The 23461-nt window shown below is 39.9% G+C and overlaps 1 protein-coding gene across 2 annotated transcripts; it reads left to right on the plus strand.

Moving 5' to 3' along the window:
* Window positions 1–309: 309 nt before the first annotated feature.
* dnaaf9 (dynein axonemal assembly factor 9) lies at window positions 310–23023 on the plus strand. 2 transcript variants are annotated; one of them, XM_026301533.1, is made up of 38 exons: window positions 310–467; window positions 1084–1163; window positions 1321–1440; window positions 1533–1657; window positions 1971–2067; window positions 2241–2347; window positions 2486–2563; window positions 3281–3382; window positions 6048–6103; window positions 6197–6332; window positions 6838–6919; window positions 7124–7160; window positions 7272–7356; window positions 7434–7510; window positions 7602–7646; window positions 7802–7847; window positions 7960–8071; window positions 8340–8410; window positions 8548–8595; window positions 8699–8789; window positions 8875–8978; window positions 9230–9373; window positions 9677–9762; window positions 9980–10081; window positions 10700–10817; window positions 10971–11059; window positions 11227–11361; window positions 11590–11715; window positions 13373–13410; window positions 14372–14507; window positions 14799–14885; window positions 15618–15724; window positions 15994–16068; window positions 16854–17041; window positions 17177–17242; window positions 17845–17938; window positions 18207–18325; window positions 20523–23023. In XM_026301533.1, exons 1-37 carry the CDS (start codon window positions 412–414, stop codon window positions 18311–18313), a joined length of 3453 nt encoding a protein of 1150 aa, XP_026157318.1. In that variant the 5' UTR covers window positions 310–411; the 3' UTR covers window positions 18314–18325; window positions 20523–23023. The 2 variants fall into 2 exon arrangements, with proteins under 2 accessions (XP_026157318.1, XP_026157328.1); XM_026301543.1 differs by having other exon boundaries at window positions 18207–18309.
* Window positions 23024–23461: the final 438 nt, after the last annotated feature.

Raw genomic sequence — 23461 nt, forward strand, 5'->3', positions numbered from 1 at the left:
CTGAGATTTCTGAGGGATTGCACCATCGCCCTTATGCTGGGGGCTCCGCCTGCCTCTGTGCCCATAACAAGACACTACCACAGCGTAAAATGGGGGACATCGTCTGGTCAATTTGAATACACTCACTTCTTTTAATCTCTTAATATGCCCCTAACGAATTATAAATTAGTAATATATGAAAAACATCGGAATTAATAATAATTAGTGATTTATATTGTCAGGATTTCCCTTGAAATACCAACAAGATATCACATGAAACCCCATTTATCGAATGGTTCGCTCCGTTGCTATGCTATCCAGTGTAGACATTCTCCAGGGTGATGGAGAGGAATATGTGGCAGCTCACAGCCTGAAAAAATAAAAACCGCAACGTTGTTCGGTTTAAAACGTAAATTGTGCTCAACAACAACAATGGCCGGTATAAGGAGAGTTAACGGGAAATTCTCTGGCATTAACGCAGCTGTCAGGTAACGTTAATATGGAGTTGTGTTTACAGAAAACGCTTCAGTGAAGCGGTTGGAGCTAACTTGGCTAACGGTAGCTCCAACACACGGTAACGTTATAGCGATAACCGTATAGCCAACAACGCCAACGACATTAATGTTACGATATTAACCATCTGCTTAAGCTAATGTCTTTTATTTAGTTAGTGTCTTAACACCAGTAAGAATATCCCCGTAACGTTAGGTTACCTCAATCAAATCATAATTGTCTAAACGAAACGCTAACGTTAATCTGGAATCCGCAGAAAGTACCGAATATTAGCTAGCTAATACCGGCTAAAACTGGGATGCTAAGTCTTATTATCTCACAAATGAGTAACCTAATTGCGCCGATATATTAAATATGGCTGTGTAAATTGGGACAAAGTCAGTGAAACTGGAAAGTTGGCATGGAAATTGCTTATTAGTTAACTAAATGACGAGTTGTGGTAAGTTGGCAAACCAGTCGGCACATTTGGATCTTGTGTGGAGGTGTTTGTTTTCAAATGGAGGTTTCCAACATCAACAATGAGCCTTTTAGTTCAGTTTTGACCTGAGGTTGATAAAGCTGACTGTATGTATTGTTCTTGTTTTTTCCCAGTTGCTGTCGCCTGCGTCAGGTCCAGTCCCTGCTGTGTGATGCTGGCACCGCCACCCCTGATGGCATCCTGTGCTCTCTTGGTATGTTAAGCTCCAAGTGTTTTGATCTTTCAAAACCACCAACCCCTAAGGCCTGAGAAAAATATTTTTTTACTGCACTGGGTGAATCAAACAATGTATATGACCTTTCCAAAACAGACGATCTAGCTAATACTAATGCCTTTTTTGTGTGTTGTAGGAATTGACAGTAGATACAATGATGGGTGCACTGAACTGGCGAAATACCTGTTCTATGGATTATATGGAAGAAATCAGCTGAATGTGGAACTTGATGAATTTCCTGAAGAAATGCTGGATGGTGAGTTTTTCCAAATGTTTTCCATTATATTTCTAATCATATTTTTGTTTTAGTTTTTATCTACCCTGATACATTACCTGTCTACTTACCAGATGTGATCTTGCTGATCAAGGCAGAGTGTGTTCATCTGTACTGCAACCCACTGAACTACAGTTACCTGTTGCCCTACGTGTCTCACTGGAGGAACCTGCATCTTTACTGCATGACAGAGGCAGAGGTTAAGAAGCCTGTCATTAATTACAGTTCCTATATGCCCTACACTTGGGGGAGCAGCTGAGTCAAAATTATTTAGGAAACCCTTGGTGTTAAGCTTTTTCAGGCATTAGACACGTTTGCTTAAATGTTAAACAGTGAACGGATTCAACACTCATTTCTTTCTCACTCACATATCAAAATAATAATTGCCAGATCTGAACTATTGCTGAAAAATTTGAATATGACATTTTGTAGCAGTGTTTGTTTTTCATTGTTTCTCAGGATTTTAAATTGTTTTTTAAGTTCCCCTGTAATTTTCTTATCTCTGCACACAGTATGAAGATGAGGAAGCAGCAGAGGAATTCAAAATCTCCAGTTTTGTCACAATGGTGCAGGACTGCTATCGTATAGGTGTACCTTACAGTTCCCAGGGTACGTGTCATCACATTGTGATATCCACATTCATTCCCTACACATGTGATTAAGTTACACTATAGTGAAAAGTGTCCACAGTCTAACTTATATCATAGTAAGCCATGTAATTTACCTACTTGACAGTTTGTCCTTGACACACAGGTAATTGTAGTTTCTCTACTGTTTCCTAGGGCATATCCAGAAGTTTGATATGTTTATGGTGGAGAAGTGGCCCCTAATTCAAGCATTTGCCCTCGAAGGCATCGGTGGAGGAAGTTTCTTTACCATTAAATACAAGGTACATTCAAACTTATGGAAGTGATGTTTGGCTCTGAGGTGTGACAGACATGCTGAGATGTATTTTGCATTAAAGCTTTTTGTAGCACTGCAGTGTCATTGTGGTTCTGTGTTTCTAACGTCGTTCTAATTTTTCCAGCTTATGGATATGAGTGAGAAGCTTTGGCAGGTGTACAACAGACTTGACCCTGTGTCTCTGGACAGTCTCCTTTCAGAGGTACCATTGATTTTCTTTATTTATCTGCTGTTATAAGTTTCATAGGATTCTTTTGCTTTAATATGTTCATGTTCTCAGACGCCATGTTTCTATTAAGATAATTAGTATTTTGTTTTAATTAACACCAAAATGGTTACTTTTGTTCTTTGTTGTCCTTTAAAAGGTATAGCATCTGATAAATCACATATTGAATTGATCACATTTTGATAATTAATTATTTGTATTTAGTAAAGACTAGACACTTTACATGGTCTATTTTGGCTTTGTTTGGTTAATTTTTTATATTTTAATGTGACCTTTTATTGAATATTTTTTTCAAATGAAATGTTAATATACACTAGTGGTCAAAAGTTTTAGAACATCTCTATCTTGAGATCATGGGATGGTATCATTTTTAAAAAATGTAGAAAACTGTACTCACTGACACTTTGGCTTTTTTTGTAATTTCTCTAAAGGAAAAACCGACACTGTCTATCTTGCTTTGTTAATTGCCCTACTCTGTAGGAAAAAAGTCAGTAGTTCAAAGGTTACCCCATTACACACATCCATCATTATACACATTGAGAGAACACAAACACCTCCCAGAATATAAGGCTGATTGTTTTTGCCCATTTTTTCCCGCAACATTACTGATACTGTGGTGGTCTCATAGTGGGACTCTTCTCAATCAAAAGAATCAAAAGTCAAATTTGGTAAACTGCCTGTTGTTTATTGAAGGATTTGGTTAGCTTTGAGAAGCAGTGGAGCGGCTTTTTCTCCAGCATGGACCTGGAAAACCATTTGTCTATCTTGGAGCTGTCTGAAGCACAAGCAGGAGAGGTGAGTTTACAGTTCAATTCAATTCAATTCAATTTTATTTGTATAGCGCCAAATCACAATACAAATCATCTCAAGGCACTTTACAAAAACTAAAACTAAAAACCCAACAATTCCCTTATGAGCAAGCACTTGGCGACAGTGGAGAGGAAAAAACTCCCTTTAACGGAAGAAAAAAACCTCCAGCAGAACCGGGCTCAGTTTGGGCGGCCATCTGCCTCGACCGGTTGGGGTGAGTGGATAGAGCAGAGAGAAAAGAACAGCAACAATAAACAACAAATAGACACTGCAAGTTGGTGGGGCCAGTAACTGCACATCAGCGATAAACAGCTCCAGGACCAGGGACACCTGCAGAAGGTACAGAGAGAGAGAGAGAGAGAGAGAGGGAGGGAGAGAGCACAAACTAGGGGAGAGAGAGAGCACAAGGTTAGTAACATTCAATGGTGGAATATACATGAGGTGGGAGAGAAGGGGGTTAGGGTAGGGGAGCTCAGTGCACCGATGGTCCTCGGGCAGTCTAGGCCTATAGCAGCATAACTAACTAAGGGATGGTTCAGGGTTGCCTGAAGCCAGCCCTAACTATATGCTTTGTCAAAGAGGAAGGTTTTAAGTCTAGCCTTAAAAGTACAGAGAGTGTCTGCCTCCTGAACCCAGGCTGAGAGCTGGTTCCACAGGAGAGGAGCTTGATAGCTAAAGGCTCTGCCTCCCATTCTGCTTTTGAGAACTCTGGGAACCACAAGTAGGCCTGCACTCTGAGAGCGAAGTGGTCTATTGGGATAATATGGTACTATGAGGTCTTTAAGGTATGAAGGAGCTTGATTATGAAGGGATTTGTATGTGAGAAGAAGGATTTTAAATTCTATTCTATATTTTACAGGGAGCCAATGAAGAGAAGCCAATATAGGAGAAATATGATCTCTCTTGCTAGTTCCTGTCAGGACTCTGGCTGCGGCATTCTGGATTAATTGGAGGCTTTTTATTAAGATATTAGGACATCCAGATAGTAATGAGTTACAGTAATCTAGCCTTGAGGAAACAAACGCATGGACTAGTTTTTCTGCATCATTTTGAGACAGGATGTTCCTAATTTTGGAAATGTTGCGCAGGTGAAAGAATGCAGTTCTAGAAATTTGTTTTATGTGTGAGTTAAAGGACATGTCCTGGTCAAAAATAACTCCAAGGTTTTTTACAGTAGTGCTGGAGGCCAGGGCTATGCCATCTAGAGTAGCTATAATTTTAGAAAAGTTATTTCTGAGATTTTTAGGCCCAAATATAATGACTTCTGTTTTCTCCGAGTTTAAAAGTAAAAAGTTACTGGTCATCCAAGCCTTTATGTCAGTTAGACAGGCTTGAAGTCTGGTTAACTGGTTTGTGTTAACAGGTTTAATAGATAGATATAACTGAGTGTCATCCGCATAGCAGTGGTAATTAATAGAGTGCTTCCTAATGATATATCCTAAAGGAAGCATGTACAGGGTGAACAGAATCGGTCCTAGCACAGAACCTTGTGGAACTCCATAACTAACTTTTCGTGTGGAAGGTTCATCATGGACATGAACAAACTGGAATCTGTCCGATAAATAGGATTGGAACCACTTTAACGCTGTTCCTCTGATACCAATCACATGCTCCAGTCTCTGTAATAAGATGTTGTGGTCAATGGTGTCGAATGCTGCACTAAGGTCTAGGAGGACAAGTATCGAAACAAGTCCATTATCTGAGGCTAAGAGAAGATCGTTGGTAACTTTCAACAGTGCTGTTTCTGTACTATGATGTGCTCTAAATCCTGATTGGAAATCTTCAAATAGTTCATTCCTGTGTAAGTGGTCTGATAGCTGCTTAGCAACAGCTTTTTCTAGGATTTTAGAAATAAATGGCAGGTTGGATATTGGTCTATAATTAGCCAAGACTCCTGGATCAAGACTAGGCTTTTTGAGTAAAGGTTTGATTACTGCAGTCTTAAAGGCCTGTGGTACGTAGCCTGATACTAGAGATAAATTTACCAAGTCCAATAAAGATGAGTTCATTAATGGCAGGGTGCCTTTAAGCAGTCTAGTCGGGATGGGGTCCAAGAGACACGTTGATGATTTCGATGAAGCAACTACTGATGTAAATTCAGAGAGATCTATAGGAGAGAAGCAGTCTAAACATAACTGAGGTCCTACAGATGATTCAAGAGCTACTGTAGTAGAAGATTCATTTGTTGCAGGTATAGGAAGCACCTGCTGAATTTTATCTCTAATAGTTGTGATTTTATTTGTAAAGAAACTCATAAATTCATCACTGCTGAGAGCTAAGGGAACACTGGGCTCAACGGAGCTGTGACAGAAACACAATCAGGAAGAAATTACGAGAATAGAACAATGTCTGGATATTTATTCACTGCCTTTCAACCGAACTATATTCAAATGCAGTCCAAAGTTATTATATCATCATCTTCTGTCTTCCTCCTGCATATTATTTGCATGAGCGGTATAGAAGCTATGTGGAGGATATTATACTCCACTTCCATTTCATGCAAATTGAACATGGACATGCAGACGGAGATTGCGTGGCCAGAGGAAATATGTAGTGACTAAAAGGAGATCAAAGTAAAGTCTGCCTTTGTTGTGGACTTTATATTGTCTATATTTGTGTCTGTGCATAATGGATTCTTATTAATCCACAGGCATTCCGTACTTACTACTGTCATGGACTGATCTCAAGCAACATCACAGATAAAAGGTATTCCTCATATTCAGCAAACTGAGGTTATTTCCATCTTTAGTTTGTTGGAGAAAAAGTAGCATTCTTTAATCAAACGTTTCTTTATTTCAGCAAAAGTCGGCAGCCCTTTGTCTTGTTTGGGAAGCATTCCTCCTTAGCGGATCTGGAGAGCTATTCGTTCAACTTTCCCTCAGAGAGTCATCAGGTCCGCAACACAGGGCCTCAGGGTTCTTCAGCTAGCCACATGGTGAGAAGCAGCTGCTGAGTAAAGCAAAAATAACTACCTGTTGACACTGTGTGGTGGCGCAGAGAGCAGATCTGAAATAAATATCATTATAATGTGAAAAGAAAGATGTACACTGTAAACTACTCATATGTATTACTATATTGTAGCACCCCTGTGAATGGTTTGAAAAGGGCCTAAGGGTTAGTAAAGCAGCAGGCATGCTACTGCAAAAATGCTTGAACATTTCAAATGGCTGGGCATTTTTTATGTATTATAAATCACAGAGCTTGAGTTAGAGAGGAAAGGTGGCCTGCAGCACCACCTGGTGAAGTAATTTAGCACAGTCAGAACAAGTAGTGATGTGCAGAACACTGCTTTGGCAAATTGTTTTGTGCCAGGAAACGTGATTGCTGTTCCCATATTTCCTGTGTGAGATTTAGCTCCTTTAGCACCACTTCTCTTAGTGCCATTTGTGATGTGGGAACATGCCACGGGTCTTGTAAAAGAAACACGTTTTGTCCAATAGGTTCTGCAGTGTGTGTCTCCCAAAGGACCTCTAGCTTGCTCTCGAACCTATTTCTTTGGGACCACACACACCCCATATCTTGGTAAGTATAGACCAGACTTGTTAATATAATACCAACTACAACTTATGGAATTGGTGAAATTAGTTAAAGCAGTGCAAACTATCCGTCTGTCAGAAATGCAAGACTTACGTTTCTTTAAATGAAGGGTCCAGAAAGTGCTTAGCTGGCCTGTGGCTAATTAATTTACCTGTTAATTAATTTACATTTACTGTATTTCGCTCACAGGAAATCAAATCACAGAGCAAAAGAAAACAGAAGTCTTGTAAGTGCTTTAATTTTAGATGTCCCTCTAAACTGTTGGTTGGCTATATTGAAATTTCCTCATTAAATAATTTATTGTTAAATGATTTACTGAAATGAGTTTGTTTCCCAGACTTATGTCACAGATTTATTCAGCTACTGTTCAAGCAGTCCTTTCAGGAATCAAATGTTATTCTTGTACTTCCAGTGCTACCAAGGTGAGAAAAAAGAGCAGCTTTCTCAACATTTCTCTTGCATGTACAGTTGCTCATTAATATGTGCTCACCATTTTCAGGCTAAGGATGTAGCAGAGAATACCTTTCTATTGGCTTTGGACTCACTGAATTTAAGTCAGTACCGCAGTTCTCTCAGGTACAGGTTTATGTTTTTTACAGATGTCCACTGTATGAGACTTGGAGCCTGGCATGAAATGAAATGTATTGTTTCATTTTTCTCTTCCCAGGTCCAAATGTGAATTTAGCATTAAAGCAGTGAATAAGCAAGGAAGGTGGGTCCCATCAGCCATTATAGGTCTTACCACCATTTGAATTTTGTGACACAACCACTCAACATGTTTATTGACATCTGAAAAATACTTTCCTAAAAAAAAGTTGTTGTAAATATGTGATTTCATACCTAAAGAGCCTTATTTTTTATTCTCAGGATCATTCCTCTCACTGATGAAGAAAGCCATTATGTAGTAAAGACGGTAACATAAAGCCATTTTTGCATGTCCAAAGGATCAGAATGAAATAAATAAATGAATACACTTTGTTTAAAAACATCTTTTTAACGTTTATAATGGTACGTTTTTTTCTAAGGCCTCCATGACGGTACATGACATCCCAGACCCGCATCAAGATGGTTGGGACCTGGGATCTGTGGTGTTCTCTGAGTCATTCTTGGAGTCCAGCATCAACATTCAACAGAAAGGTACAGTATTGATCAGAGTAAGTCTCATTAAAATTGATTGCAGATTGATTTAGAAAAGGAGACTTGATTTATATAATATACAGGACAAATCTACAGGTCAGTGATTTCAGAAAAGGCAGAAACCATTTGGAAACAACAGAGGACTGCTCTAAAAATATCATTTTTCTGCCCTGAGGATCGTATTTGTGATTCATCTTCCATATTTGTCATTCTTTGGCTTTGTTGTTTATTCTCCCTTTTAAACGATTCTATTTTTAATGTCCTGCAGATGGCACTGTGTCCTCAGACAGCTGCTACACCATCTTGACTACAACTGTGCCTCGCTATGCTTGCTGGCTGGTATGTGTGCGGCTGAAAACGTATTTTATTTTACAAGCATTTTTGGGATATTGGCTAATTACTAATTCTAGATTAGATAGAAACAGTACTGATTTTTTTTTTTCAGTTTTTTTAAATTTTTTTTATTCTTTTTTTAGATGGAATCTGATGTAAAACAATCTGAGCAAGCCCAACATCTTACTAAGGTAACTTTGCAAGCTTCATATTCTCACTGCAGTACATGTTTGCCAGCAGATAAACAGTATGCATGTGCATGTGACCTAATGACATACAATACATCTTCAACAGAGAGAGGAAGACACTTGTTTGGGAACTGCTCTGACTGTAGCAGATGCTGCATATGTGTTCTCCAGCAGCCAGCTCTCCACACCTGAAGAAGGTAACATTCACATGTGCTGCAAATGCTGGGAATCATTTTGTAATCTTTGTGTCGAAGTGTAATTCTGTGTATTTTTTAATTTCAGGGAAAATTATTTTCTTCTCTGAGGGACTCTTGTTTATCCATTCTCAATATGGGAGCATTACTCTGTCCAAGGATCATATCAACACCATCAAGTTCTATGATCCGGTATGCATATTAATCATATAGCTGGAAGAAACTACTTTTGGGTGATATTTTCAGTTGTAACGTGACCGAAAGTTCAGTATTTCACTTTGCATTGGCTCATGGATATATTTGTCTATGTAAGAACATTGTTTTAACGATTTTAATCATTGATTTATTAGCTTCTCTATAAAACCATGCCAAAAGATGAAATATAAATTTATATACAATTAATTTATATACAAACATTTAATCAGCCTCACTCTTATTGCCAGGACTCCAGTGCTGTGGCATCTGTCTTGGTGGAGTATAAGAGCAGCCTGCTTCCATATCTCCCTTTCCCACTCCACAGCTCTGACCAGTGTCTGGTTTTTGGTCTTCAGCCTAGATCGAAGAGCCACAGGGCCTTCTATTCCAAAGTAAGACCTTTAACCAGGGATGTCAGACAGGGCCTGACACTAGGAAGACACACAGATAAAATGAGTATAGCTGGTTCTTACTTTCATCATGCCTATATAATCGAAGGATTTCTTTATAGCAGTGCTAAACTGTTATTCTGTAATATTGATTTTCTCATTATCGTTATTGATACTGTTAAAAATAGCGAGACAAAAGCTTAAACTCATGTAAACTCTATATAGTTTTGCATATAATTAGTTTCCATTTCTGCATATTATGCTCATATAGAGCTCCAGTTGTATGACCCTTCCTTGTTGTTTCAGGTTTTGTCAGTGTGGCAAAACTCTGAATCTGAGCTGCCTCTGCAAGTGGTGGAGCAAGAGCAGCTGACCTGGAACCAGAAAAACATGTAAGGAAATTAGTCTGATATCACAATAGCTATTGTTTAAATATATTTTATCAGGACCCTTTTTCATGAAGTCACATCACATTGCCTACGAGCCATGTCATATACATGTTATTTATTAACAAACAGATCTGAATTTGTCATTAATGACTGTTTTAAGTAGGTAGATAGTTATTGTGAGTTTTGTCAGAAAAGAAATTGAAATGACTTTTTCTTTCAGGCACATAAGACTACAGCGGCTGCATGACAGTCAGGAGCCACCAGTGGCCAAACGCAGAGGCAGCCTGAAGACTTCATACTCCCAGCTGCCAGAGCAGGACATGTTAGTAAACACTCACATCACACAGTCTTCAACTCAGACTGTTTCAGAGTGCGACCAAGCAAGTAATAAAACCCGATGCCACTCTAGGTATTGCTTAATCATAAGAATGTCTTCCCAGAATAGCTCTGTTTCTTGATACACTCATTTCGTTGGTGTTGACTATCCACACTTGGAAGGTCTTTTCTGCTGATAGACAGTACATAAGATAATGCAGCGTGATTATCTGGCCCCAGATAACCTGTCTACATAGAATGTTTTTAACTTTCGCCATAACTGAAATGAAGACCACATGCAAGGGTACTTCAGAAATTTTCAGCAGCTTCTCGTTCTTCCTTAGACTGGCCCAAATTTGTCACCTGGTAAAAGACTGTTTAAACATAAACTTACAGTGTTTGTAAGGTGATTTTGTGCAAATGTGAGTTAAGAGAATTAAATGTTGCTGGTGGGAAGAGATTTAAAGTCTTTAAAGGTGTAAAATTGTTGTCATTTGGAAAAATTGAAGTAATCCTTTTGTCTTGCAAATACATTGTCAGTCACAAAACACTTTTTTTATTTAGTTGTACCAGTCATATTGTCCCCAAATCTGCTTACCGACTACTGTATTTTGGTCTGATCAAGGTTCCTGCAGCACTTTGCTTTGAGCAGTATTGGTCAGGAGCCTATTCTGTATGACCATCTGGGGGTGCTGTTCCCCTCTGCAGAGCTTAGGAACCCTGGCAATGACCAGGGAGACAAGGTGAGCACATCGACTAAGGTGCAACAGCTTTTCCTCTGTTGAAAAATATTGAAAAATAAAATTATTTTATCACTATTAACATTTCTCACCAAGGTTAATTATAGCTAAGCTAATACAATTAATATTAACGTGTGGTCTTCATTGTGTGAAAAGGTTGTCGTTACCATCATCAGTGGACTCCCAGGAAGTCATAAGAACAGGCTCTGCAACTTCCTGGTCCAGCTGAACAAGGAATGTGGAAGGTAAGAGAAATTTCACCCAGTAAGGTTTCTTCAGTTTGCTCCATGTCATACATTTCTTTTATTAACATTTTCATCATAGATGTTTTTGTTAGAGTAGGGATAAAGACTTGCAACACAAGAGCAAAAAAAAAACAACAATACAAATTTCTTCTTCATTACACCTGTAGGTGGGTGGTGTACGAGCCTAGTTCTGACACCTCTGACAGCTTCTCAGCCTCTCACCTCCAGCAGTATATGTCCAGCATCCTGGAGAGCCAGAGAGGGCCAGGATGCAAACCCCGTCTGTTGGTGCTCTCACCTGGGTAAGAAAGCCCACTGATCAGTTTTGATAGATAGATAGATAGATAGATAGATAGATAGATACAACAACGTACAAATAAATGTAATCTGATCTTGATCATTCAGTGTCTTTTTAATATTACTGATTTCCTCCTAGTATATAAAACAGGTTTAGCATCTGTACTTTATGAGTATGTTCAAGGTGTTCAATATGTGATGACTTACGTCTACAATTATTCCTGTCTGGACAGATACACAGATGTGCTGGATGTAGTCCAGGCTGTGCTTTTCCATCCTGACCCGGTTGTCCAAGGATGCTTCACCATTGGTGCTGTCACTGCCTGTGTGGACCCCCTTGCTTCCTGTATGGCGCACAGGTGAAGTACTTATCTTCAGTAGATCTAGTCTTGACTCTATTCTGCATGTGTATTCAACCCTATGCTGGTATATTTGTCAAAGCTAAAGAGGTTCAAAGCAGATAAAGCACACTAAACTGAAATTCAAGTCAAAGGTTTCACTTGGTTCGGTTGTGAACAGTCCAGATGATGACAGGCTGAGCAGGATGCTAATAAATTGCTGAAGAAGCTTTCACACTGATGTTACATGACACTTTAGCTCTTAAAACCAAAGGCTGTGTCCTTTCTATAGAGATTAGTCCTGCATTTAATCTCATTCTCCTATTGCTACAGGCTTTAGATGTAGCTTACAGAGCTTCCCACTGCTGTAGATTGACCTGAGCTGCTCCACACAATATGAGATAGCACTCCAGTTAATAGGCTGTTTTCTACTGCATAGCCAGCTGGGCTTGCCAGTGGTTCATAGAAATACACAGAGATGAATTTAATCTAGAGGGTGTACTTTTTACGACAAGCTTATTAGAGCTACTGCTACTGTCTTTCTTCAATGGGAATTTGATTGAAACAGTGAAAGAATCATTTCTTGCAAAGTAACATTCACAAGTACTTGAGTGTGCATGCAGGAAAAGTATTAGGATGACCACCAGATTGTCTAGCTTAGCTGTCTAGCCACATAAGCATTAATAATAAATTTAAAATGTGTTTTGGATCCTGTGCTATAAACATTCTGTGATTACCCTCCAGTCAAACTCAGACAAGCCTCGGCTCAGCAGTGGAAAATTTGTAATAAGAGGTTTCATTAGCAATGTGTTGTGACTTTTCCATTTGAGGCATCTTCAAAAAGGCCCCAATCTCTGTCTGTTACCATAGAGTGTGTGGAGGTTTGTGGACCCCTACTATGGTGCTAATTGGGTGTGGTTAGCCAAGCTTAGAACTGACCTGCCTGTCACCCCGTTCAGCATAGCCCTCTAATCCCACAGATCCATATGTGTGACCAACGCACCCTCCTCAGTGAAGCTCATCAGTCAGTCATGATCCATTCTTTGTGATGGATGTAGACAGTTAATTACATCAGGACAGGAAAGATAAATGCCTTTCAAATGGCTGATCCTTCAGTCTGCGGGCTCCCTAAAGGTTTCAGGGGAGAGTCTGTGGTGGCTGGATGGGGACTTGGCTCAGAATGGTTATTCAGAAAGTGGTGTATAACACTGATCGATTTGAAAACTCTGGATAAATTATGTTGACATTAAATGAAATTACAGAAAGCTTTTACATTGGTCAGTTGCCAGTTATAGTCATGATGTCATCCTATGAAAAATGCCTTGGATTACTGGGCTGCTAGCTAAGTGCCATAACATGGAATTGGTCTGTTATTGCACAACTTTGACAAGCACCCATTAGCCATAAATACGTTATTGTTAGCGATGATATTGTGGACGAAGACGTGGGTTAAATTAAAGATGAGTGTTAACTAAATAAGTTGAAGCAGCTGTTCTATGTGTGTGTCCCTCAGGTACAGTACATAACCCTTATTTTCAACATGATATGTCCACCATTCAGCAGTGATAATCTTAATCAAAATACATTTTCATTTGATTGATCGTGAGGAGTCATTTACCCTGTACCCATGTATACTGTGAATTTTTAACTCGAGCTGTTCAATTTCTTGTTTCTTTAGGTTTGTTTTTCCAAAGATGTTGGAGCAATGCAGCCAAGGTAAAGTCTCACTGCACTATTTTACCCTCCACATGAACAACTACATACTGCATCCATCCATTTATTTCAGAAGTGTAATATACTCTTTTGGAGGTTGCTCAGTATAGACACTCCAAACACATGCTGTGCTGCCAGGCAAAAGATGAATACATTTGTCAAATTAAATCTGCAAAGTACAACAAAATGATAGTAACAAATTAGATTCAACACAATCCACCAGTGAGGAAGTACAGTACTATGTGCAGCTTTTTTTGGACCTGTGCGATATGTTGTAGTGCCATTCATCCTCCAGCAGCATCACCTTTGACTTTTAAAGTGGTGAACTGGAACGCACTGTATTATGAACTTAATTCCCAGAGCTATCTAGGACAGTCTGTTGTGCACCTTTGAATGTGTACGGGCATTTCAAATAATAAAAGTCGGCTTAATTTGCTACGTAAAGCTCAATTACTATTACCTCCACTGCCACTGTACAGCACAGTGGCCTTTGTCATTCTTAAAGCTTTTAGATAAAGCTGTGTCCCAATTCAGGGGCCGCATCCTTCGAAGGATGTGGTCTACAAAGACACAGCCTACGTAGCCTACGTAGACCGCACTGGTCGAATGCATTCTCATCATTCGTACTGGAACTGCACAATCCAAATTTGGGCTTCAAGGGAAAAGTCTGGAGGGCACTGGGATGGAATGGTCAAGGAATAATTACCACTTTTTTTTTAATGTCACAGAAGTACTTTTTTTTAGTTTGTTCCTTACCATTTGTTTTAAAGGAATCAGAATGTCAGTGTCCATAATGCCTTCATCTATCAGGCAGAACACAGCAGCAGAAATACCAGTAAATCAGTCCTATTGCAAAATATGATATTTCCACAGTAGCAACAGAGATGCTGTATTTTTTTTTTTAGGAAAGCAAGTCTTTTCTCCTGGAATTTACATTCCCTTTTTGTGCCTTGTTATATGTCAGGTATTGTGAGTACAGTGGTGTTCACTGGGCTGACAGCAGAGAAGAAGCACCCTCTCATGCAGCATGTTCAGCAGCTGGTACGCTCCGCCAACCCCACTGCAGCCTTCATACAGGCAGAGAGAGGAGCTGTCACCAGGTAGGCATCCACAGAATCATGATCAATGCAATAAACAGTCATTTAACCGCTTTTATCTTTGCCCAAAATATTCACATTATATTCTACTTTTAGACTGTGTGTTCAGATCTGTTGGGTCAGGGCACTGCTCACATTTACCAATACATGCTATAAGAATATTTTATAGTTGTAATTAAGAGAGAATACATTTTTAGGGGCCTATACTGTATTTTCAGGTGTTATTAGATGTTAATGGATTTGTTCATAGAGTATAACTGTGTTTTTGTTGTTTTGTTTTTTTTTTATAATTAGGAATGAAGATGTAAATCTGATATTGTCTGAAAGCTGTTTCAGTGAGCCGCAGATGCTGAGAGCACGTTATGTCCTCTACCCCGGATGGTGAGACCCTCATTCTATGTTCCACCCTAGTGGTTGTGAAACCCATATGTCCTCTTGTGTTCACACTCAACCTTTTGGCTGCTACGTGACAGATTGTTGTTGATTCTTGCCTTTGCGTTCCTTAGTCCTGCCTCGCCTCCCTTGCTGCAGTTTAATTGCCACTCAGCTGCAGTGGTTGGGGTATCGACTGCTGATTGCTGTAAAGCCCCTCAGGGCATCTTGTGTTCTATCACCAGCTGCTTCCTGGCAGCACAGTAACAAGCTGATGACCATGCTGTTGCTATATACACAGAGGGGTCTCCTTCCCTTTGGATCTGGTCCATTCAGCCTTCATGCCTTAGTGGTCAGCCTAATATGAACCGCTGCTAAATCTTCCCCTCATATCATACACCCAGTATCGGCTCAGTCTGGTCCTTTTAATTTACTCATCTTCAAGCTTTAATTTGTGTGTCCTGTATATGTATATGAGTGTTTTTAAGATGTTTGTAACACATTCTTAGCTCTATGACCAAGACAGAAATCTGTTAGCTGTTGATGAGACTATGTACACTGACAGATTTTTCATCCGCTTGCAGTTTCACCAACACTTCTCATACACTGGCCTCTTTTCTCTGGGCAGCTGCTACAGTAAACAACTTTCCAGCCAAAGACAAAATGTAGCACAAACATTTGGCTTGCTCTGGACTTAACATTGTCATCATTTGTGTAATGTGCATGTGTTCTGTGTTTCAGGTGCAAAGGGCGCTTCTTCTCTGGTTCTGGGTCTCTGGTCCTCACTCAACACCGTGTGGTTTTCAGTCGACCCCTGGAGAGGCCTCTGTTTGTCACCCGCTGTAAAGGTGAGATGGAAAGAAAGCCGCCGCCTTTTTTTTTTTTTTTAACTCTTAAACATGAGTAGGGTTTGATGATGGTTGCATAAGCTGCCTTTTCATTCTAAATATGGAGACAACTGAGGTCTCAAAGTAATTATCATCTATTATAAAATGAAATGATCTGGATGCCAAAAGGACGCACTTACTATGTCATGCTCCAAATTTAGCTTTAATCGAAATTATTAATGTTAAATCCTAGTTTCACAGCTGCTAAAACTCTGACAATTTTTCTGTAGCGCTCAAGTCATCTCTAAGACCGAGCCCCTTCCGAGGAAATGTGTACAATGTTTGGGGAAAAGTCCGATTTTCTGGTAGGAATGACATATTTCCATTTTATTTTTGCCTTATAAAATGCATTGCTACTGTTGAATTTTTATGATGAGATTTTGAGAACTCCACAGAGCTTGCCTTTTCTGGAGCATTGCTTAACCACTGTGACTTCTTTGTTTGGTAAATACTTGACCTGCATTTGCATTTCCCAGTTTTGGGAATTATTAGAGAAAAGGTTGTCCTCGAGGCAGGCAAGAAGCTCCTGACGGTAGGAATATTGCTCAGTTGTTGCTCTGGTGTCTGTCGTTTAGATTTCAGCTCATAGTCCACTGGTTTGGTTTCCTCCACGTAGTTTTCCCACTGTTTTTTTTTTGTTTTTCATTTGAAGAGCTGCGTAGAGCTGTTGCATGAGGAGAGAGTGCAGATGCTTGTGAGGAGATGTACAGAGCGTGTGCAGATATCTGCAGAGTTGGGAAGCTAGAGTAGAGTGGAACGAGTGTGGAGACTGTATGATCCTGTGGCAAATACTTACATTCCCTGGGGCTTGTATATCATTTACATCACTTTATATTTGGTTATTTTATTTTAGTTCCTAAGTATAGCTGTTGTATGTTCAGTGCTTATTTTACATTGAGTTAGGACATATTTTATACATGTTTTACCTTGGTTTGCACTCACGTGAGTTCTGTGAGCCATTTTGGGAACAGAGGGGCTGTATGGATGTTAAAACATTAACACTCCACCAACAGCATGTTGCAGGTGTTACACTAGCTGTGAACTTTATGTGCGACTTTGTTGTGAGCTCCTTCATCTCTGGAACCGCCAGACTCAGACCAACTGATGGATGTGAGCTACAACACAGTGAGCGGCAGCCTGAGCATTGTTCCACACCAGAGCACTGACGCTCTGACCCCAGACTCCAAAGAGACCAACACTTCCTGCTTCCTGATCTTTGATGGTGTTGGCCTCACTGAAGATGGACTAAAAGACTGGCTCAGATTATGCGCCAAGGAGGTAGACACAAAGAGCTGTGCTGTTTTTAGTGGCAATACACACTCAGACTCATAGGGTTCTTATTTTGGGTAACATAGTTCAAGTATGAGGAAATAAACTGTTGTATAATCATCAGACTGTTGTTTCTGTTTACAGAAGCAGACAAAGAAGCTTAAGAAGACTAAAAGTACCATTTCACCACAAGAGATCAGGAGCATTCATGTGAGTGTGTTTATATTTAATATTTTTGAGTTGTGGAATATTGTGTGTACGGAACTAAATTAAAATTACTGTATGATGTTTTGTTGACAAGGGGCAGTGGTTTTATGAGCCAGCACCTCCTTTATTTGTACCTGTATTGAATTATGAGCTTGGACCCGGTCCACGTATACACTTCCTGCTGATGGGTTTCATGCTTAGCAGTGCACCAGAAACAGTCACATACACTACTAGCTGAAATGAGGGTAAATAATGCAGTTTTCAAAATATTTCACAAAAATTGCTTTGCAAATGTGTGGAATGCATTTAATTCCCGTTAGGCTCCAGGGATTTGAGGAGCTGTGTTTTGGGACAAGCAGCGATTGTAAACATAACTGTTTTCAAGAAAACTCCTCAGGCTTTCTTTAGTTTGTTGTCAATAAATGCTACAAAACCGTATAAAAACCTTTTGATATTAAACGCATGTCTCATTAGATACTTGCCAGTGTTCTCTTATCTGATACTGGTGTATGTTTTAAAGATGTTTCTCTCTTCTAAGCTTGGACTGACTGAAACGGTTCCTTATTTGGACCCAACTGATGTGAACTTGATATGTTTCTGTTTAGATGACCAGGCACTTGGACCCATTACCACCAGGCTACTTTTACAACGGTTTTCAGTATGTTGACATCTTTGGAGAAAAAATTAACTTTCATCCCAGTATCCTTTTCATCATGGTTACTCTCCATTATTGAGTCTCAGCTACACCCAGTCCGTCATGTATGCTTGGAAAATGCAATGGAAAACACTGCAGACTATGTAGGCTTAAACCTTAACCTTAACTGATACACAATGCAACCAAGCTGTGGAACTCAAGGAAAATTAGCACAGTTTGCCTGTCAGATATTAATAGGAACCTGACTGTTTGGAAACTCCTCTTGGGAGAGGGAATTGTGCTGCCGTTTCCCTTACATTGCTCTTACTGCAGACATGGAGGAGTTTATTGAAGAATACATTGTTGAGGCCAACAAAGAGATTGAGCTGTTCAATCGTCAGCTGGAGCTGCAGGGACAGCCCGACCTGTTTGATCCGTGAGAGAATCTGTGTGTATGTCCGCTGCCTCCATCTGTTTTATTTATCTCCAAGGGATCCACTTTGGGAGGGGCGGGGAGGGCACAGGGGTTATGTGGTGAACTCTCCACTGGAATGGTCAACGTGTGTTCACACCACATGCATCTGTACAAACTGCCGATAGCAGTCCATTCATTATCTGTGTACTATGTCATGTTGTTTGCTCATTTGCAGGCGATTTTGAAAACCCAGTTATGTCATGGCTGTTTGCCGTACTTTCAATTGTAACACCACTAACTGTCGAGTTAGCACTTTGGTGAGTTAGATAACAATCATATGAAAGTGGCAAATTAATGCGGTCACTTCAAATTGAGACACATTTGTTATGAGATGAGTTGCTCACAACTGCAGACAAATCTGAAACATGACGCAACACACTGTCTTTAAACCAGCGCGATTGTCCCGCTAAGCCTGGAACTATGAGACTTTCACAATCGAAGGGAATTTCCAACCGCACTCATACAGCTTGTGCATTTCTGTTTATCACAGTTGGCAAATTAATGCCTCTATTTCTGGGCAGGCATGGATAGCCGTGTGATTCTCGTGGGCTCCCTGGTGGGGACTCTCAAGAATCGCTCCTCCTCTGTTGTCACCCAATCCTTTGCCCACCTGTTTGCTTGTCTGTGTGCCATGCTGCGGGGGGAAGGTGGGGGTGCTTGGCCATAGACCTGTAAACATTGGAAAGCCTGTTGGCTGGAGACAACTGATGAAAGATGCCATTAATCACATTGGTATACACCATCCAAGTGCTTTATTTTAAGACTCCTTAAGTGAATCTAATGAACATGCAATAAAACTCCAGTCCCTGCAGCGAAGTGATATAGTTATAAAACAGCTGGGGCTTTCCATTAACACATTGAATTACTGGGTTACATGTCCACCACAAACCTTTACTTCAATCACTGTGTTCTCTTTATTCTAATGCTGCTAGTTAACAGTGTGAAACCAGGCAGCCACAGACAGTTAAGCTAAGCCTCACTGCAGCCAGGTGAGGCCCACTCATTTCCCCAGTTTAGTCGAAAATGTTCATTTGTTGTTGCAAGTGTAAACATTCCCGTGCATTTTGGTACATTTTGGGTCAGTGCATTTGGGTAGGGCAAGGGGAAAATGAGATAATGTGGAAAAACCTAGAATTCAGTTCAATGTTTGGCTAGGTTTGGGTAAACATGAGTAGAGTCTTGAGTAAAAGGTATAAGACTTTGTGCCCTGCTTATGTTTCTGCTACTGTTGGCTCTGTGATCGTGTGTCACACTAATGTTCTATGCATGTGTTCCTCTTATTAGGGTTCCTACACAAGTTTATAACATGGAAGAAGATGTGTTTGATAGGCTGTCGGTACTGTGTTGTTGTCATTTGTACAACTCCATGTTTTGGATGAATTATAACCTGGTTGAATTATAACTCGTGGTCAAAGTGAAAGCATAGAAAATGTGTAGGAACCCAACTACAATCTCTTGAGATTTAATAGCTTTGATTCATTATGGGGTCAGCAGTGTAACGTGCAGATTAATTGCCAATGTTAGGGCCAAGCGATGCAGGGTTTGTCAAAGGAACATTAAAATACGCAAAGAAATGTACACATGCTGCTGCTACTATGGTACAATATTACATTGGCTGTACCAAGAAATTGCCTGTACTCATTGGCGAGTACTCTGAGATTATTTTTTATCCATGTCAGTTAATAGAGTAAGGATGTTTCTGCAAACAGCATATTAAAGGCCATAATTTCATTCAGGTGAGGAGATTCATTGTTGTTTGATTCTTATCCAGGCAGCTATTTTTAGGTCATGAGTGACCACAGTGTATTTTTGGTTGTCATTCATAACGCTGCCTATGTCATGTTTTACATGTCTGTCTGACAGCGCTGTCAGCAGCCAGTAAATTTGAAATAATCAGCGATTTTCTACTCAGTTGGCAGACAGAGTAATAACACAGTTAGCAACTTATTTTCCTCGAGATGAGCCATGTGTGCTGTGCAGATTCAAACAATCCTGAGCCCTAGCCTCAGCTAGACACTGCTGGCCCCATCCATCCTCTCACTAGAGTCTACTTCTATCTGAACAAGCCATACCATTATTCTAGTGTCTTTTCAGAGAATAATGTGTTGCATAGAATAGCACATTAGATAGCGGTCGACTTTGCCTCTAACGTGTATTACCCTGGCATGTTCCAGATAGCCAGAAAGATGGGTGCACATGGAGAGGAGGAGCTCACCTCAAGTTACTCATCCCATGAACTCCTCTCTTACAGTCCTTCTGTTTCACTCTATAAAAGAAGTGCAATTGTACCTTGTGTTTTTATATATCCTACTTAAAGTCCTTGAATAGCTCTTTAAGGACAAAGCTCATTCTCTCACAGCCTGTATCTGCTGGATTTGACTGTAGCTCACAAAAAAGTTAAGTTAGGCAGGTTGGGCAGGACAATACGTAAGATAAATTCTGTTTGGACAAAACGATAACTGTTGAAGCTGCATCTTCTGCTTAGCGTTTTAGAGATGCACTCTAAAGCTGTCTGTTTTCAGCAACTGTTGCTGTCATTCTGTAGTTACGTAATACTGCAGAGAGTTACCTTGATTGACAGTGAAATGCTTGTGAGGCCCATATATGGGAGACTGAAGGTGCCATAGCTCGAAACCTGCTATAGAGCAGATGAAAGGAAACCGTTATTGGCAAAGAGATCAAACGGCAGTCCTTAAAGAGCTGAAGGCTATGTAAGGAGTTTGTGATATTTAAATCAAAAATAACACTAACACATACTACACACACATATACACGGCTATTAAAAGTATGTCTACACTATTTTGCATGTGTTGAGATGTCATGTGAATATGATACCACATATACTCTGAAAAAATTGCCTTTCACCAAACTGGTACAACAAAGAAAATGATCACATTTATCTACATATTTGCTAAGAATTTGAATTACCTCGAAATGACAAATAGTATTTTTCTAAGACTGTGAATTGAACACTCTAGATGCAAGCAAAACATCTCTTCTCGCACAAACTGCAAAAGCCAGTGCAGGTTTTTGTAGTAAAATAAAACTCAAAGAGAATCTGATCAGTTGACAGATGTCAGGATTCTCTGATCCAGCAGTGCCTTTGCTGCGGCTAAGAAAAGCAGAGATTACAGCTGCATTCAGAGCTCCATCCCTTTCCCTGTTGTAGGGAGAGGGTGTGTTGTCGGATGAGGATCCGTCCTTCCACAGTGTTGGTGAAAGGAGTCCATGGAGTCATTCTTTAAGCAATGTGTTTTTACTAAGCCAGAGGGTAAAGTACGCACGGTCATGCAGAGGAGGGCCAGTGGAGGGCTGAGAATGATTCAGGTATTCTTGCAAACTAACCAAAAAGTTGTTGGATTATGGGCTAGGTATCACAGTGGACTGATACTGAAAACAGTACAGTTCTGATACCACTTATTTTGGTTTACTGGTTGAGTAAAAGACCAAAATTTGTTGATTTCTTTATTGAAAAGTAGAATGAAAGCTGCATTTTTGCATTTTGGTTCTTCGTCTTATAGCTAAAAAATCCTTTATATGGCCATGTTTACATTTTTTTTTTTGATGCCCAGCCCTAATTGGGATACAAAACCTTTTGTATCAGCGTATGGAGAAAAAAATGAGGATTGAGTTTGTGACTAAACTTGGGTGACCCCTACTTATTGCACATTGGGGGCCCAAAGAGCCCTCCACAGACCTCTGAGTGTGACTGCTACACAGCTCTCTGGCACACTAAGCACTTACTGTCTTCATCCTGTATGTGGAGGCTAGCCATTTTGTAGCTGAGGTTATAGGACAAAAACAAAGTTTGGTGTTAATTGGTTTTATATAAAGTGGTGAAATGTGATAATCGTGCACTGCTATGTGATAATGCAGTGTGAGGGTTTTTTGTTTTCTAGTTTTAAAGGTTGGCTTCAGCGTTCTGAAGGGCCAATAATTTGGAATTGGTGCACTTCTTGAAAAGGATATTTTATGGTATTTTTGTGCTTACTGGAGAAATGCGGCTTAGAAATTGATTTTTTTTAACTGACCAAATATTTTGCAGGCCTCAGGGGACTGTTGATACTAATTGTTTGGTCTGTTCTGTCCCACCAAGGTTAAAAGGGAATCACAGGATCTTTACCCCACAGTCCTTACAGCCGGCGAGAGGAATTTGCTCAAGTGTACTTATTATTTTCATTCCTGAAATTACATATTTACCCTATCAAATCCAAGTGTTAAAGAAGAAGATAGGGGTGAAACTATGGTTAATATCTTCTGTCTGTGACCACATACTGGCTCGCCGCATATTGGGGGATGAAAAAAAAAAAAAGAAAAGAAAAAGATGTTATTCACCAATGTCATTAAGAACCGAAGCTGGGAGGTGTTGGATGTCATGATGGCAGAATTAGATCTTGGGGGAAAAGCAATAGGCAGATTTTTTCTCCCCTGTATGCAGGCCATAGTGAAAAAGGGAAAAAATAACCTCTGGTCTCTGTTGTAATAGGAAGCAAAAACAAAGTGCCAAACTGACTTCCACATTTTGTTCTCGCGGTGTTCATGGAAAATGAGCAAATCTGAAATACATTTGCACAAAACTACTGTAACTTATGTTTTTTTCCTGTGACTGATGCTTTTATAATATAATTGTTGTATTTATTGCACCATATAATCCATTAAATATTTATAAGTTTGATTTGTTCTTTTATCACTTTATGCAACATTTACTCATTTATATTTCACTTACATGTCTATATTCTGTTGCTGTACTTTGGTTGTGTGCTGTTTTACTCTCAGGTGTCACCAATTTGCCATCTGGTGAGACAACATGGACTTACTCTGTACATCCAAAACCTCTTATCAGCACCAAGTGAGACAGTGAGCTTTCCGTTATTGAGACTGAGACGTAGACTAAACAGAAACAGCACAGTGTGTGTAAAAGCTTGTGTGTTTGTCTTTCAGCTGTTAACACACAGCTGAAATAGGGCTGAGAGATTGTGAGGGATCCGACCCTACATGGCACAGTATAGGTTCATGTTAGGGTTTGGGTACTGTCGGGGGTTATGCCTTTAGTTGTGATGGCTACAGAGTGAGAGAATAGGGAAGAGTCCTCACAACAGTGCCAAGACCAAGG

Source organism: Mastacembelus armatus, chromosome 22 (assembly GCF_900324485.2).
Source record: "Mastacembelus armatus chromosome 22, fMasArm1.2, whole genome shotgun sequence".
In the NCBI taxonomy this organism is placed as follows: domain Eukaryota; kingdom Metazoa; phylum Chordata; class Actinopteri; order Synbranchiformes; family Mastacembelidae; genus Mastacembelus; species Mastacembelus armatus.

Excerpts from the sequence above, each read along its gene's own strand:
- dnaaf9 (XM_026301533.1), top strand. The coding sequence starts at position 412 with ATGGCCGGTATAAGGAGAGTTAACGGGAAATTCTCTGGCATTAACGCA. Across the intron at positions 2,564-3,280 it reads TGGACAGTCTCCTTTCAGAG|GATTTGGTTAGCTTTGAGAA; the intron begins GTACCATTGATT and ends TGTTTATTGAAG. Across the intron at positions 7,511-7,601 it reads CAGTACCGCAGTTCTCTCAG|GTCCAAATGTGAATTTAGCA; the intron begins GTACAGGTTTAT and ends TTCTCTTCCCAG.